General features: G+C 39.3%; 1 protein-coding gene across 3 annotated transcripts in view; it reads right to left on the minus strand.

Moving 5' to 3' along the window:
* Positions 1–16,366, minus strand: part of BZW2 (basic leucine zipper and W2 domains 2) — a 59,681-nt gene that overhangs the window by 5,005 nt on the left and 38,310 nt on the right. For all 3 annotated transcript variants that reach the window (XM_054816317.1, XM_054816316.1, XM_054816318.1), the window contains 5 exons: positions 13,809–13,944; positions 10,803–10,912; positions 8,789–8,959; positions 8,153–8,299; positions 3,573–3,711 (listed from right to left, as the gene is read on the minus strand). In XM_054816317.1, coding sequence (XP_054672292.1) covers positions 3,573–3,711; positions 8,153–8,299; positions 8,789–8,959; positions 10,803–10,912; positions 13,809–13,944 — 703 coding nt within the window. The remainder of the gene's footprint in view (positions 1–3,572; positions 3,712–8,152; positions 8,300–8,788; positions 8,960–10,802; positions 10,913–13,808; positions 13,945–16,366) is intronic.

Here is a 16,366-nt window from a genome sequence, read left to right on the forward strand (position 1 = left end):
GCGGTACAGGGAAAAGCACACCCTGTCAGCTGCCACCACAGTCAATCTGCAAAATTCAACTCTACTGCAGCTAACTCAGTTGGGAGGACAGAGCCTAAAGGCAAGGGCTCTTTCAGTGCAGGGAATGTCACTCACAGTACAGTTACAGTCTTTATGGCATATTGGTTTTTTGCTGGGAAAATTTTGCATCCAGTACCAAAAGAGGGTACTTGAATAATGAAGGTATTTAAAGATAATGGTGTTCCAGCAAAACACAAAACCCGTGTACCGAGTGGAGCTTGAAAATTCAGTTCTTGTAAGCACAGGATTCCTGCGGCGTTTGAGAAGACAGTCTGCATCATTTGGTTACAAGATCTCCATACTGCAGAAGAGTTATCTCTGAGGCCTAATTATGCTGCTGCAAACAGGAGTACTACTTAACATGTACTTCTGTGTTGTTCCCCCCAATACCCCCTGTATTTTGTAAACCTTGTCTTGAATTCTAATGTAGAAATACACAGAGGCTTTGTGCCTGCTATGGGTGTTTGCTGCTCAATAGGTGAAATTCTGATCCTTGTGAAAGGAATGGTTATTAATTTCAATAGCATCAGGATTTCACATTGGAAATTTCCAGGTTGGACACAAACTAAAAGAAAGGAGATTCTGCAAGTGAATACAATGTAAAGCATGTAATCCAATATTTTACCTACAATTAAGGGACACACTGCAATATGGAATGGACTTAAAAACAACATACATCTTGCAGCGCATGCATAACTAGCAAGGAGGCTGGCAAACGTAGTAGATGTCACTCAGGAGAATTCAGTAATTCTTACTCTGCAACTGGCTTTTAGATTATTGGTTCAAATGCAGTTGGCAGAGTTACTATTGCACTGCCTTTAAGTGATAATCAGAGGAGCAACATCATAGCCAGGGATCAGTACAGAACTGGAGAGATTATTTTTTTCTGTACTGTACCAGGAGCACAAAGATCTAATACTAATGTCAACAAGCTTTAACTGACTATGAAACTGCTTTTGCAGATTATACTTACAAGCTGGTAAGAAGCTGCTACCACGTAAGGGAAAACAGCTTGGGCTTTCCCTGGGGAAAAAGTGGATATTCCTCCTTATTTAGAGACAGAATAAAAAAAAAAACCACCATAGGCTTCCAGGCCTTCTAGATGCTAATAAGCCCAACCACTCCTGTTATGTTTAGGTATTTCCATGTAATTCCCAGGAAAGTAATACAAGGGCTATTTTTTGATGGAAACATGGGAAGGACTTAAATGCAAGATGTTGGACACACTGATGAGAGTAGTCATACAACTAAATTTGTCAAAGCATGGGTGGCATTTGGTGCCTATCATCACTGATGACTATCTTCATGCCCAGGAAGCACTCCCTCATAAAGAGTAAAAGGAAATAAACTGTCCACATTAATGCTGGTAGAGAGCTGCATTTCTGTCTGCCATCCACAGATACTTCAGATGCCTATATTTGTCACTAGAAAAAGTTCATTAGGTACCCCGAAACCTCTCCAGATCCTGTGTAGGTTACACTTGAGGCACAACAGAAAGGGGAACATGGGCACCTGCTGTTCCCGCACCACCAACATAGCCAGTAGTAGCTTTTGGGGGCTGTTTTCCTTGACTATCAGGAAACAGAAGATAAGTTGTCATCAGCAACTTACTGATAATGAAGTGCATGTCTCTCAAAAGACTTCGTGGCTTGTTTCCAGTGAGTAGGTATGAGTTGGGGAGAAGGAGAGGGTGACATCCACCAGCACTGAAATGAAGCAGAGGCAGGCAGCAGGCAACACTTGGTCCCCAATTTAGGTTGGTGTCTTCCTCACAGCTCTGGACAAGCCAAAGCCGTGGGCAGTTAAAGCACGATCGCATCACGTGGGAAAAACAGAAATGGGAGATCTAGTGCTCCCAGAATCCGCTGTTGACTCCAAAGCTGCTTTAAATAGATGGACTTCCTTGCCGTGTCCAGCACTCAGAAGGGCCCCATGGCTAGTGGCCGTAAAATCAGGCAAGTAGTTGCTAAGCAGGCAGCATCAGTCTGTCAAATGGGGCAGATCCAGCTTCAGCCTAAACGGGGCCAGGAAGGGCTGGCAGCTGTGCGGTCATCGCATGACTGCATCAGATGGCAGAGAGGCAGGTGCTCCGGCACGCCTACCCGAGATATTCCAGGCAGGAATACAGGCACAGCAAGTACTGCACATGCTGGACACGCTGAGCTTATGGCTTCCACTGACAGGCCATGCGGTAGCTCCAAACACTCCTCTAGACATCATGTGAGTCCTAAACAACATTGTGGCACCTGTAGTGCCAAGGCTAAAGTCTTCCCACCCTTCCCAACAAGCCTGCCGAAGTACATCTCCAGAGTCAGAACAAGAGCATGTGGGGTGAGCAGAGTAGATGGGAACTGGGTTCTTGGAGCATGTTAAGTTTAACATACAATTTTGTGATATTTTTTTTTTTAAATATTTTGGAATGTCAGGGTTGCTCTTGCAGGCTAATGCAGTAATGGACTTACAAAGATTTTAAAGGAAGTCCTACACAAAACTGTTTCTGGTTTAACCATTACTTACTGTACGATTGCACAGCAGTTACAGCACTCATTCACCATGTCCAAAGTGAAATTTCTTTTTCAAAGAAAACTGAATAAAGTGCTTGCTGCAGGTTGCAGCTTCAAGTTTGTCCTCAGTCATTAATGGTCTTTACAAATTGTAGAATTTGAAGGCAGAGGGAACAAGGCATATCATGTGTTCATTTGATCACTGAGGCCATGCTATATTGACACAAGGATTGAAATAAATCCATCTACTTCACTTATATCTATGTTCTGAAGCCATGAAATTATTTTAAACAGTCTGAACTTGTTTACCTTGAACATGTACCTGGACACAACAGGGTGAACAAAGATCAATACTGGGTTTCTACTCCTGCTGATTTTTCTCCTTCAACTATTTATAGCAAGAATGTCAGAACAAACTGTTTGGCTCTAACCCATTACATGCAGTGCAAGACCATCAGTCTCTATGACAACCCAATCAGAATAAACTTGCAAAGAAGTCAACTTCACAATAAAAATTAAATCCCTCAAACTAAGGCACCTGCAAGAAACTGGCAGGGAAAGGAAAAGGGAAAGAAGAATAAGGAAGGCTCCTTCTGGCAGGGAGAGAATAACAAAAATCAGCCCAAAACCCCTGAAAAATCTTCCTGCCAAAAGAGCTTGCGCCTTCAAGGCTTCTTAAAACCAAGCTCCAGGAAAGTATAGAAATGTCTTCCTAGAACTGGTTTTATTCAAGGACTAAACTGCACTTCAGCAGACTGTGGATGGTGCTTAGATCCTGTCTCACACTTCTTGACTATGGCATAAATGCAACGGAGAAGGGAGGGCTTGTTTCAGCTTTTCCTGCTGCCACACGTGCCTTTGAACTATCAAAGCATAAGGTATTTCAGATTTCAACACAACCTTCTCATATGCAATACCCGGAGAACGTCTGTTTCCTATTACATCATAGATGAGTGGTTGGCACAGAGAATCCCCGCGTGGTATACAACAGTGGATATAGACTTTTACCTTTATAAAAGAGTACCACTATCTTCTGAAAGGCTTTCATGAAGTGGATGTTGTCGTAACAGTACTCCTGCACCTTCTGGAGAAGGATCAACTCTGACTGGCCCTGAGTGCTGAACACAGCAAGCAGGGGGGCATATTGCTGAAAGGAAGAGAGGGTAAAAAACAAAATGCATGTCAGTATACTGAAAATAAAAATAAACAAAAACTTTTAACATATGTATCACAAATTTCATTCTTGAAAATCTGTTTCACTGAAACCTTAGATTTACTTGCTATTTGCATTTACTTAAACACATACAATGCATATACATAAATATCCATGAGCTTTTGTAAGATGTGCTGCATGTTGTAAGCTAAAATTTAGCACCACTTTTAGGGACTGAATTTTGTAAAATCAATTTATAAAGTCCATATCTTGGAGTACTGCTGTTTGTACACTTCACAAGGCAGCATGCTGCTGATTCAAGAGCGATGCTTTATTGATGTTCGTAACATACGACATCCAAGGATGAAGTGCATGAAAATACAAATCTCTAGTTTCACAGGGGTTTCAGAAGTCCCAGGGAATTGAATTAAGTTAGATTATTCCAAGTTAACTGTGATGAAGCGTCATTATTTTTTCTCGTTATCACCATCACTGTATTGTGACAACCTTTGCTTTGGTAAACAGCAATGTTGTCAAAGCACAGCATTACCTGCTAATGTTACTCTGACAAGACTGCAGCAGTACATTTCATTATCTTTTCCTGGAGTTTACTAATATAATAAAAGATAAAGCAAAAACTTTTTTGTTACGTGATTTTTTTCCTCTTATTTCAGATTTTAAAATTACGTTAAAGGACCATATCCTGTTCACTCTTTCCTTAAAAACTGCAGTGTTTATATCCATATCTCTACAGTTTCCTTTCCTTTTAGCCTGTGACAAGTCCAGCTAAGACTGCAATCTTAAATTTAAGGTAATATTAAAAGCATTTTTCAGAGCTGAAGGGAAAACAAATTACCCTTGATCTTCAGAGCCCGTGGCCAAATACATGTTACTATTTAAATTGTTCTTGCACTGCTCAGTTCAGTCTTTCTTCATCGTTTTCAATAACACTGTCAGTTTGGCATTTTTCAGCTGGATTTGCAATGGCCTGCTATAGCAGAGTTCTGGTCTGTGCAGCCAGGGCTGCTGATGGACACGGTCAGATACCAAACCACCCATCACCAGCAGCACCGATGGGCACGTTCAAAAGTACATACGCTGCAGGACTTCTTTACAAGGGGCTAAATCCCGAGGGTTTTACTCAACATGATCCATGGAAAAAAAATATTAAAACACATGAAAATCAACTAAAATTTGAAAAGTCCAGAATGTCTTTTGCAAAATAGTTATTAGCTATTAATTTAAAGAAAGAGCAAGAAATAGGACAAGAGGAAATGGCCTCAAGTTGTGCTGGGGAGGTTTAGATTGGATATTAGGAAAAAATTTCTTCACCAAAAGGGTTGTCAATCACTGGAACAGGCTGCCCAGGGAAGTGGTGGAGTCACCATCCCTGGGGGTATTTAAAAGACGCGTAGATGTGGCGCTTAGGGACATGGTTTAGTGGTGGACTTGGCAGTGCTAGGTTAACGGTTGGACTTGATGATCTTAAAGGTCTTTTCCAACCTCACTAATTCTATGGAATCACACAGCAACTGTAACAAGAGCAGCTAGGCAGGCAGACAGTATTATTACTTTTGGAAGAAACTCCTTTACAAAGTAACTATGAGAAATGACAAGATGGAGCTGACACCAGAGGCTGAGTTTTCCTGCCTTCTGGCCCTGGAAGCATCTAGCTGGTATCTAGGCAAGTTGCAGGGAGACAGAGCAATAGATGCTGCTTTTTGTTTATTTAACAGCATCAGCAGAACCCACTCCCATCCACAGGTTTGTGGAGTGCTACTGTGTGTAAGCGTTAACTAATTTATAATAAAAATCCTCTCTTTTCAATTTAGAAGTAAGATAACTTTGTTTTGCCACATCTGACTCCCTTTGCTTTCCTCTCACTCAACTGGTACAGACATAAAATTATAAGCTTCACAAGTGCCTGAGTAAGGAACCATAAAATTAGCTTCCTCTCATTGCTGGCTGAGCTTACTGGCATTATTTTCCATTTGCCTCACGTTAGGTAGCAGCAGGTCAGCAGCTGCAGTGTTGTGAAGCTCACACCACAGCCTTGCCTGCAGTGCAAATTGCCTGGAGGATTTTCCCACCCATGGGGAACGTCTTTTCTTGGCACTAAAGGTGGCCTAGGGGCTAAGCCCCAGTGTCCTGGTGAGGTTACTAGGACGATGAGGAGCTCATCCTGTAAGATTCAGGGTTCAACAGCTTGCCCCATCTCCTCCTGAGTTCAGCTTCTGACGGTTCTGCCATGCAGATGGTACACATAGTGTTTACTGGTCCATGGCTGCCCACCACCTCCATTAGGAAGTCACCCATCCAGTACAGCTTGTGAAGAACTGTAAACTAGGTTAATATTCTATGCCTTGGTACATCTTTTCAGGGGTCCCTCGTATACAGCGTACTAAAAGAAATCTAATAAATTCAAGAGACTGGTACCCAGATGTCAAAGCTTTGGGAACTGTGCTTTGTGAAAGTTATCTGTCAGGTACAGCCATACGAGAATAAATCCCACCACTTGGCATGTCCAATGTCAAGTACGTATTGATACGCATCCTGACTCACGCCACCAGGGTGAAACAACTCCATGACTGTTTCAGGGCATGTTGACACACAGGAGGGCACAGGAACTAGGCTCTGTGTCAGTTTTAATCTGATTTCTGCAGTTGGCTCACATATTGGGTCAGCTGAGAGCCCAAAGGGAGGAATCCAAGATCTGTCTCTACATATCCATAGATGAAGGATGTGAAACAAATGCTGTTCATTGTTGAACAATGAAATGTAAAGTAGCTAGCAAAGTCTAAATTTCTATTTCTACTACTTCTGTTAAAATCTTACCTGTAAGTGCCAATAATACCTACCCCATACAAACTTGTCCTCTGTTTACAGACAGTGCACGTAGCTAGAAAAATGCCTATCTTATATAGGCAAGATGCCTTACCTAATTTAGTAGGGTTACATACATAGCTGATGGCTTGGGTCAGTGAGATTCATAGGACTAAGCAGCCAGACAATATTTGTACAAAACCAGCTATGTTTCTCTCTTCCCAATGTTCAAATATTCCAAGAAGTGTTTGTTAATTTGCCCTGCAGTACTATACAATAAATCTCAATGGATACTCTGTTACAACTCAAAGAGATATGATCAATTTTTACATCAAAAGAACAAGAAAAACAATGTCTCTCCTCCTTCTGGAAACTATCTTGTCTTTCTACTGCTATTTGGGTCACTTGAGAAGACTTCAAGGCCTTCAGTTTTACCAAAGACAACACAAGATCTCAAGCGACTGCATTTCTAGGATGACTGATGTCACTCTTGGGAAACTAAATTCAGATGAAAGGACAGCAGCAGTAGGAGCTAAACCAAAGTGGGAACTCCCAATATGGAGAAGCATCCAATATGAACAAAAAAGGAATTCAGATCAAGCTTAAGATCCATTTTACCATAAAGAATAAAGTACAGATTGTTTCTGTCCTAGGGCAAATCTTTGCAGCCCTGGCTATGAGGGAGTATTCTCTTTTTTTAAGCTGGTTTACCAGCTTAAAAAGACTAATTCTGCTGAAAAACCTCTCTGCCTCTGTTCTCAGTTCAAGTGTCTTGCACCGCACAATTCCTTCAGACTTAGATGAGGAATACCAACCATTGCAATGACTCTGATGCTTCTGCATTGTTTTCGGGTTTGGTTTTTTTTTTTTCCCCACTCCAAGGCCATAAGAGTTTTTGTAACGTGCAACTGTGATACTGCAATCTGTCATCCATCACTTAGCAAACTACAGCCCGTCTTTCTATGCGTTCAGTTCTCTTATCCACCAGGACAGTACCTGGATCAGAGTAACCACACCATACAGTGCACATGCTCTCCAACCAGCTCCTAGCTTATTAGTTGACAAGTTGACGAGTATCCAGCTCCCACAGTCAACATTGGCAACAACCAGTTCACAGATTCTGAGCTCAGTAGTACCGCCTGGATCTAACCAGCTCTGTGCAAAGTCAGCACAGGTGCCACCTCACTATGCTCCCAGAGCTACTTTGCTTCTGGCAAAGACACTGCAAAGGCAGCTCCTGCAGGCTTACTGGTCAGGTCTGAGCAGGGCTGAGTCTCAGCATTTGCTTAGCACTGTCCCCAAGGCAAGGAGCCTCTCAGGATCCAGTGCACTGAGAAAGCGCAATGCAGAGCGCTCAGGCTGTGACCACCTGAGCTTGCCCTGGTTCTCTGCACTGTATACCTTAGGGCATTCAATTATCTGAACTACTTCAATTTTGCATTAATTTGACTAAAGGAGAAGGGACTGCACACAAGACACTCCAATGCTCGGTGCGCTCAGTGTCAGCCCTCGAGACTCAATCTCCCGGATTTAAAAAGGTAAAAATTTGACAGCTGTACAATGTCTTCTGTTAATTCACTGCAGCCCTTCCCCTCTTCACCAATGCACGAACCTTTAGATGTTTGAGGGCTTGCTCTGCCACCAGCTCTTCCTTCTTGTTCCATTCCACAGCATTCATTACACATGTCCACAGGAGACCGATCACTGCTGGCTCTGGCAGCTCATTTCTTTTCATTTCCTCTTTTACGTAAAGCACTACCTGCAGCAGGAAATAAACTGCTGTCTTAAGCAACATTTCCTATCAACCAGAAATGATGCTGACTTACCAAATACTTGCAGTCATTTACAAATAACACCATGGTATAGAAGTAATAAGAAATAAAATTAGAACGAGAATAATAAAAAGGAAGAATTTAGCATGTTTTTATTTAGCAACATTACTATTACTTGACTGCCAGTTTTGTTCCTCTTCTCAAACCTAACAGTTAAAGCAATTAAATGAAATATATTCTCATCAAGCATAACTGAACAACAAAAAAAAAACCCCAGTCAGCTGCACCTGCAAATCCAGAGGATGGTTTGTTGCTTTAGTCTTAAGCACAGAGTGAACTGATGAATAAATTAAAACAATTTAAAGAAAAACAGAGGAAATCTATGAGGCGCTTCTATCTGTTCCTCTGTACCTAATGTTGATTTAAGTCTTTGACTATGATTATATAAACAGAGGTTGTAAAAAACCACTCTTTACCTCTTTAATTGGGCATTCCTGAGAGAGACGTTCTTGTAGCTCTTTTTGAAGTTCTTTACGAGTCCCCAGTGACTGCTGAACTCTAAGGAAATCTGAGAGCTCTTTTAGACCTGCTTCAGTAAAATACTTGGCAAAATGGTCCACATTCTGCCGGTTGGCTGGAAATAGTTCCTAAAAAGACAGGAATGTTCTCTGTTAAAATAAATAACCAACTGTGACTCTTGACAGAATGGAAAGAACATTTTTTAAGAATGAACAGTGGGAATCACCTGGTATTGCACTTAAAGAGTCAATGCTTGTATTAACACTGAAAAAGTCAACACTTCATAATGTTGTGTTTCATTATAGTGAAGGGCAAAGTGATGGTCAGTTACGCAAAAAACCTAACATCCTCTCCACATGAAGTGCATGAACTTATGAACAGCTGTGAGCTTAAGATGTCACTCAAAACAGTCCTCAGAGAAACTACACCTTTTCCAAATTCCAAGAGTCTTGTAGGGAAACTACAAAGGAATAGATGGTAAAGCCATTCTATGCAAAGCACATTTACCATGCCCTCCAGTGTGTCCACACATTTACCTCTTAAGAAAAATGCACTTAGCAATACAGGCACCCTGGCCTGATGTCGCTACTCCGCTGAGCAATGATTACCACTAATGCATCATTTAACAAAAATCACAAAATCCATTATGTACTGTTAACAGTAACTCCTGTAGGCATTTCTAATTCATAGACACTGTTGATCTATGATTTACGTAAGTCCAGCTACTTAGAAAAGTTAAAAATTATTCCTACAAATTGCTAGAGCAAATGCCCCATCCTGGCAAGGATTCAATCGCATTTGCTCACCGTCCAGTTCGTGGTGTCTAACAATGATTTGTGGGATGGATAGCACTTTTTTTTAAAAAGAAGCTAGAGACCCTCGATCTGTTTACTTACTGAAAATGAGATTAAGAAGAAATTTTCATGAAAGCATCTATGCTAGGCAACATCATCTGATACTTTATAGTTGTTTAACACAGCAGCATAATGAGAGCCAACAGCTGAAAGTTTAAGTCAGTCAAGCTTGAAATAGAAATAAGATGCAGTTTGCTTTTTTCCCCCTCTCTAATAAACAGTGTAATTAGCCCAATTCCTAGCTTTATGGCAAGTTATTTATGACTTGGACTCTTAAAATCAAATACAAATTGAAGAGATCAAGGGGTGTGGGAGGTGGCTTCGCTTTTGAAGGATTCTTGCCTAATCATAAATGATTGAGGTAGAAACAGGAAATACTGCTGAAGTTCTCCAGGCAGTCCTGCACAGGATGTAGCGCATTTGACTGGATTATCACAGTAGCAATCTTTCTGAGGATTAAAAAACCCTATTGATCTTCAGAAAGACACTGGGAGAGAAAGGCACATGACTTCGTTGCATATTAATATATACTCTAAATACCTCAGGCCATTGCTACAAACCCAGAACATAGGTTTTGAGTCCAAAGGCTGAAAGCCTTCCTGCATTGCTCCTACTAGGTCTGCTGTCACCACTGCAGGATCATTTATGCTACCCAGATGGCTACTGCTGCAGAAAATTAGCTTACTGTGCTTTTGCTATACTATTTAAACACTGTTGCTTTGGAAACTTATATTCTAATCATAGCCCTTTATTTATTATTTACAAAAGTAACACATTTAAAAAAAAATCCTCATGCACAGTTGCTGGTGGTATGTGTTTGGTTAGCAGTGTTTAGGAAAAAAACATTTAATTAATTCCAAGTCCCATTTATATAGTCTTTCAGAAAGCATTTAACTACAGGAAAAATAGAGACAGAATGTAAAAATGTGTGATATTTAATATTCTTGAACCTGTATCAATGCTGCAGCCATAACAATATTGCTGTGATTCAAAATATTTAAAAAACGCTAAGGAAGTCTGAGGGGGAGTTAGCATGCTTACAGCAAACTACCATCTGCATTTTATTTCCTTCTTTCCTAAGGCGATATAAGGATTATTGAAAATATTTTGTACTTACTAACAATCTCTTATCGAGGTTGGCTTTTCTTAAAGCAGAGGTAACAGAATTGGCATCTTTCTCTGCCATCCATGCTTTAAAAAGCTTTACAGCAAAAGAGGCTGCAATCCCTGTTTGAGGAAAAAAAACACAAAACATGCTTCAGCAATTTTCAACATGAATTAGAGACGTTTATAGGAATTACAAGGTTACAAAATGGTTACAAGAGTATGGAATGAAAATACATTCATGACAACAGGACCAGGCACGTAGAGCTGAAATGCTCTTTTTTTTTTTCTTTAATGCAGTTTTTATTTTCTGAAGTATGCTAGATGGTTTGAAGAATCTTTTCATTGTGTATTGCCCATCTCTATTCAATTGTTCAAAGATTGGTATACCAAAGACGGTATACTATGCTACAGCCAGTCATTGTAATTTTCTGTTTCACTTCCAAACAGTCCTGAAGTTCTGAGAGCTAGATGGGACCTACTGGTAGGAAGTAGCTTCGTCATTCTTAGCCACTTTATAGATAGATATCCATTCTTTTTATTTCTAGGATACATTGACTAAATGAGTCATCAAACAAGAAAAGATTATTCCCGGAGCAGCATAAACTTCATCAACATCCATTACAGATCTTGACTGTTATGACAGCTTTGGCAACCTTATGTCAAGAGCTTAGTCATAAAGCACAGTCCTTAGAGAAGTACTGTATGCAACTATAGATGCGCGATACCACGCAAGAGAGGCCTATAAATACTACTTTGGGCTTGTTTTACATGTTGCATAGCAGGTCCCAAGTGAAACCAGCATGATGCAGCAACCATAAGCACTGCAGGCTGACTAGTCTAGACTGACAAAGCCTGGTCAACCAAGACAGGACCTAGGCATAACGTCCACCTGTAACTTCTGAACCTGCAGACACAGTTTGGCATATCTGATGTGCTTGTAAGTTCAATACCAACACTGATTGGAACTGTCTGGTCTCTGTCACCAAGCGCTGTCCCCAGTGCCCACGTTCTAAACCCTTTTGCAAGTTTTAGCGTAAAACAAAACAAGTGTTATACCAGTACAAATCTTAGAAGGAGGTTGTTCTAGGGCTTCACACCCCATGATTTCAAACTTACTTCTAACTTACAGTCCAAATTTACCATTGGCGAGTTCCTATTCATGTGCTGTCACTGTCTTTTCCTTTAAATAGCTCTTTTTCTGTGGTATTTTTTTCCCCCTATTTACAGAAAGCCACTTCAGCCATTCATTTGATTGATTAACCCCATTAGCTGCTCTTTGCATTTGCACTGTTTTTTCAGCATGGGTCACAATAAGGGTACACTTAACCCTGATGAGATTTCACCACTGCCTAGACCTTTCTGTCTCTGCTAGAAATATTCAGCCATCCCCAAAAGACATTTTTCCCATCTATACATCACAGTAAAAGTAATGACAACACTGAAAAAAAGTAATCCTAAAATGAATTAGGTATTTGTCCTCAAACTTGATAGATCTCCTATTAGCACAATCTATCCTCTCTCCCCTTCAGCCAATTCTTTCCCAATGTTACAATTGCCATGCCGATCAACAACACCCTCAGGTAATTTTTTTCTCATATATTTTAACCTCACTCGCCTGCACTATTTTTTGTAAATCAAAGAAAGTATCAAGTTTATTTTCATATGATCTACCTGTTTTAAGCCTTGATCTTTCTCCTGCTTTTCGTTTATCGTCACATCTTTCATTATTCTTCCATAAGAGTTACTCCAGAACACTGATTGAAAAATCTTTTCCTCAAATGCTGATACAGGTACATTTTTAGTATATATAAACCAAGAACCAAAAGTATATGTAAGCTCCTGACAAAAGCTTAGAGCTCCTAGAAACTTACATTTATAATGCAAATGGAATTTGTTCTAGGATTTGTACATAACAATTGTATTCTGAAAATGTTAAATTTTAAATTAAACAAATTACTTGACTTCTAAAAATGTGCATTTTCAGATGCCTCTTGTATTCCCGTAATTAGGAATAGACTTTGATTTAAAAACATTTCAGGCCATCACCCTAAGACATGGATTAGTGCTTTTGTTTGAATTTTCTCCCAGTTTAATTCTGATCCCAAAAGCTGTGGGTGATGACAGAGCAAAGCTGCAGCTGTGGCTTTTCTTTACGCAGCATTTAGAAAACAAATGTAGTGGTTAGCTTGTTGCAAATGAGAACATGAAGTTAGAATATTTTTTTTAAAAAAACAGAAAGTTAGAATACATTTTTAGCTAATACATAGCTCTTTAATAAAACCAAAAAGATTTCACGAAAACTCTTCAACACTGAGAGTGCATTTGCAATTATTGCAAGGCAATCAGTAACTGGCAGAGAAAGACATTGTTTGGAAAATCAGGACTCCAAGGTAGATGGCTATAAATAAATAACTAAATAAAAACCCTAAAAAAAAAAAGAAAAAAAGAAAAAAAGTCATCTCAAAAAGGCATTATATCCTAAAGATTGAAAGAACAGTTACTCATCATATGGTAAATACAAGTCCATGGGAAAGTGTATCAAACACTGATCGCTACTGGTATGAAGGCAAAATAAGGGTTTGAATTTTTCTTTTTCCTTCTGCAGTATCCGGTTGGCCTGCATGTGCTCTCTGTCCCACTTCACACTCACATGCACAAGACATTGGCAACACTTGAAAAAATATTAGTGGGCATATCTCAGGAATACATGTTACACTGCACACTTTTATAGTATCACAATAATACATATATTCTACAATTTTGCACACACATGTATAACTTCCAAAAAACATAAATCCTTTGGTTTTAGTTTTGATTTTGTTGCTTTTGTCCCTATGTTTGACTGCTCTCTTATTAGATTTCACAAAGTATGTTGAGCATTGCCATCTGTATACACTTCTGCTTTAAAATACTGATTTCAATTGCACAGTTATAGGCTTCCAACATATAAAATGTTGCAATAAAATACATCTCTGATGAAAGCTAGTGTAAGAAAAAAGATCATATAGAAAATTACCTTCTTTGACTATGTTGTCAGTGAAGAGGCTTGTTAAAATTGTAGCAGGAAGAGTCCCGTTGGCTAACAGGATGCCAGAAAGCATTGCCAGCTTTGTCTGTTCCGTCTCAGTAAAGGCTTTAAGAAACAGCAGAAGCTGTGGGTCGGACGAGGGAAAAAAAAAATAAAAAAAAATTGAGCCATAGGCAATGATAACAGGTAGAGATGAACATTAGCAGACAGTTTATTGCTTATTTCTCAAGAAGTCCCACTGTAATTAATAGCAATCACGTCAAAATCTGTCCTTAAGCATGGCAGTGCCATTTCGCTGATCACTTACAATTTCACTTTCTGTAAGGATGCAAGCATGTGGAATACAGTCTTACTCAGGGAGACAAGGTCTGTCTTCTCCAAATACGCATATACATGTGTAAAAATAAAAGTGCTTGTTAAATGCTTGAGACCCACAGAAATTACAGGATCACAGACTTCGTGATTTCAACAGGCTGACAGGACCCTGCCACTCACATCTTCTGACTTCAGACTAAGCCCCATAGAGTTGTAGTTACTTTTCTAGCTTACAAAAACTATTGCTCATGTGAACAATAAAAGGATGAGAAAGTTTCCTGTTTTCCTTTTGGGGAAAGGAACACAGCACAATTACAACAGATTTTCTATTGGCTAAAATAAGAAATATATTTCAAGTTCAGACATTCTTGATAAAGCTGACAAAGGACAGACAGGAACAAAAGCTGCTTTAAGACCTCACCATTCCCACTACTAACTACAAGAGGAAACAAGCAGCTTGAGAAAAAATTACAAATCTCACCATCTTAAGCACTAGAAGATCTGAACTACATACTTGCAATTGAGTCTATTTAAATATCATAATTTCATATGTTAAAATAAAATTAATGACTTGAAAGCATATTGAAGTACATTACACCTCTTTTTCTTCACATCAGGAAAAAACTTACGCGAAATGAGATTTTGTTGATAGCATTACCGCTAACAATGTTTTGTTAACATGTTGGTAGCAATCACAATATGGGTGATGGGAAAAAGGACACTAGACAGCAAAGAGCAGCTTCATTCATTGCAAAAAGCTGCTTACTCCATCAGAAGCTAGCTTACAAATTTACTGTCACCACACAAAAGAAAAAAAGAAAAAACCCTGCAGACATCCATTTCTAGAGTTAAAAAGGAATTCTCATTTCCTTCTTCAGCTACCAGTACTTTATTCAGCCACCTTCTTCTGTCATGACACCCTTTTTCCTTCTCCAAATGAGCATAGATGCAATCAAAGCAAAACAGCTGATTCTGATGAAAAAATCCCACCCAGTTTCCAAAGTAAGGGTATTTCTTAATTAGCAAAACCTACTTATACAAAGGGACAGAATATCAGACATGTCCCTGTGCCTGTTAGTTACCATGGACAGTGAGAACTCCTCTCCAATATATGTAAGCAGTTTATCATTAACTGTAAAGCTTTCTGAATGCAGTGATATTTTAAAAATCCAGATAACTAATGAAGAAAGTTATTAAAACTCATGCAGAGTTTTATGGATAGCTCTGCTCTGTATCAGTGAACAGAACTGAAAAAACCCTCATTCATATGGTAGTACTTACATAATAACATCAGCTTTAAATTATAGCTTACACAGGCCTGAATGATTCAACCACAGACAAATCATTTGGGGGTTTTTAGTGGGCTTCAGCCAAATGATTGCAACATGCAGTTTTAGCTTAAAAGAAAAATTATGAAACTGTAAAATCTCAAGTTGTAATTTTATTTCAACAAACTGTGACTCACAACCAAAAAATGTATGAAAATTTGGGATGTAGATGAATGGAATTATTATTTCTAAATATATGGATAAGAAACAAGTGGTGTGCTGTATTTCCAAATGCAGCAATTAATTGGTATATATAATGTGGTGCAGGTAAAGGAACTCCAGGGCCACATTTAATGGGAAGACTGAAAACATTTTTACAAAATTTCAACACAAGCCTAGCATAAAGTGGAGGCCTGGGGACTTAAAGCTTTCTTTATACAAGTTTTATCAACAATACTGTACCAAAATGAGATCTGCATAAGAAAAAATTGGAATTAGACCTTTTGCTCATTCAGTACTGAGGCTGTTAAAGACAAAACAGCTTTACATTTCTGTGTAGCCTACTTAACGCTTTTTCCTTCTGCTTCCATATAAGCAACAGATGAGGATTTCTATTAGAAAGTGGTCACGCTGACTACTTTAACACGACAGACCAGGTTTTGACATAGTTCTGAGCTGTAACTTCCATTAGGTTTTGTCAGTAGGGTAGAACATGAACAGCTATACCCATTCATGTTAGATTTGAGCCATGAAAGCAACAACAGCAGTAAATCCAGCTGCAAAGCCAGAGTTACATAGTCCAAGCTGGAGAAGGATTCTAAGAGAAGAACATCCAAACATTTATCAACTCTAGCTTTGAGAAATCTGTATTTGTTGAAATGTCTCCGAAGGTCTGAAATGATGTATCTATAAAGTTCACAGCCTCATCCTCTTCCCTTTCCTTTGAAGCATGCTCCTTGCAAG

The sequence above is a fragment of the Grus americana genome, chromosome 2, assembly GCF_028858705.1.
Source record: "Grus americana isolate bGruAme1 chromosome 2, bGruAme1.mat, whole genome shotgun sequence".
NCBI lineage: Eukaryota > Metazoa > Chordata > Aves > Gruiformes > Gruidae > Grus > Grus americana.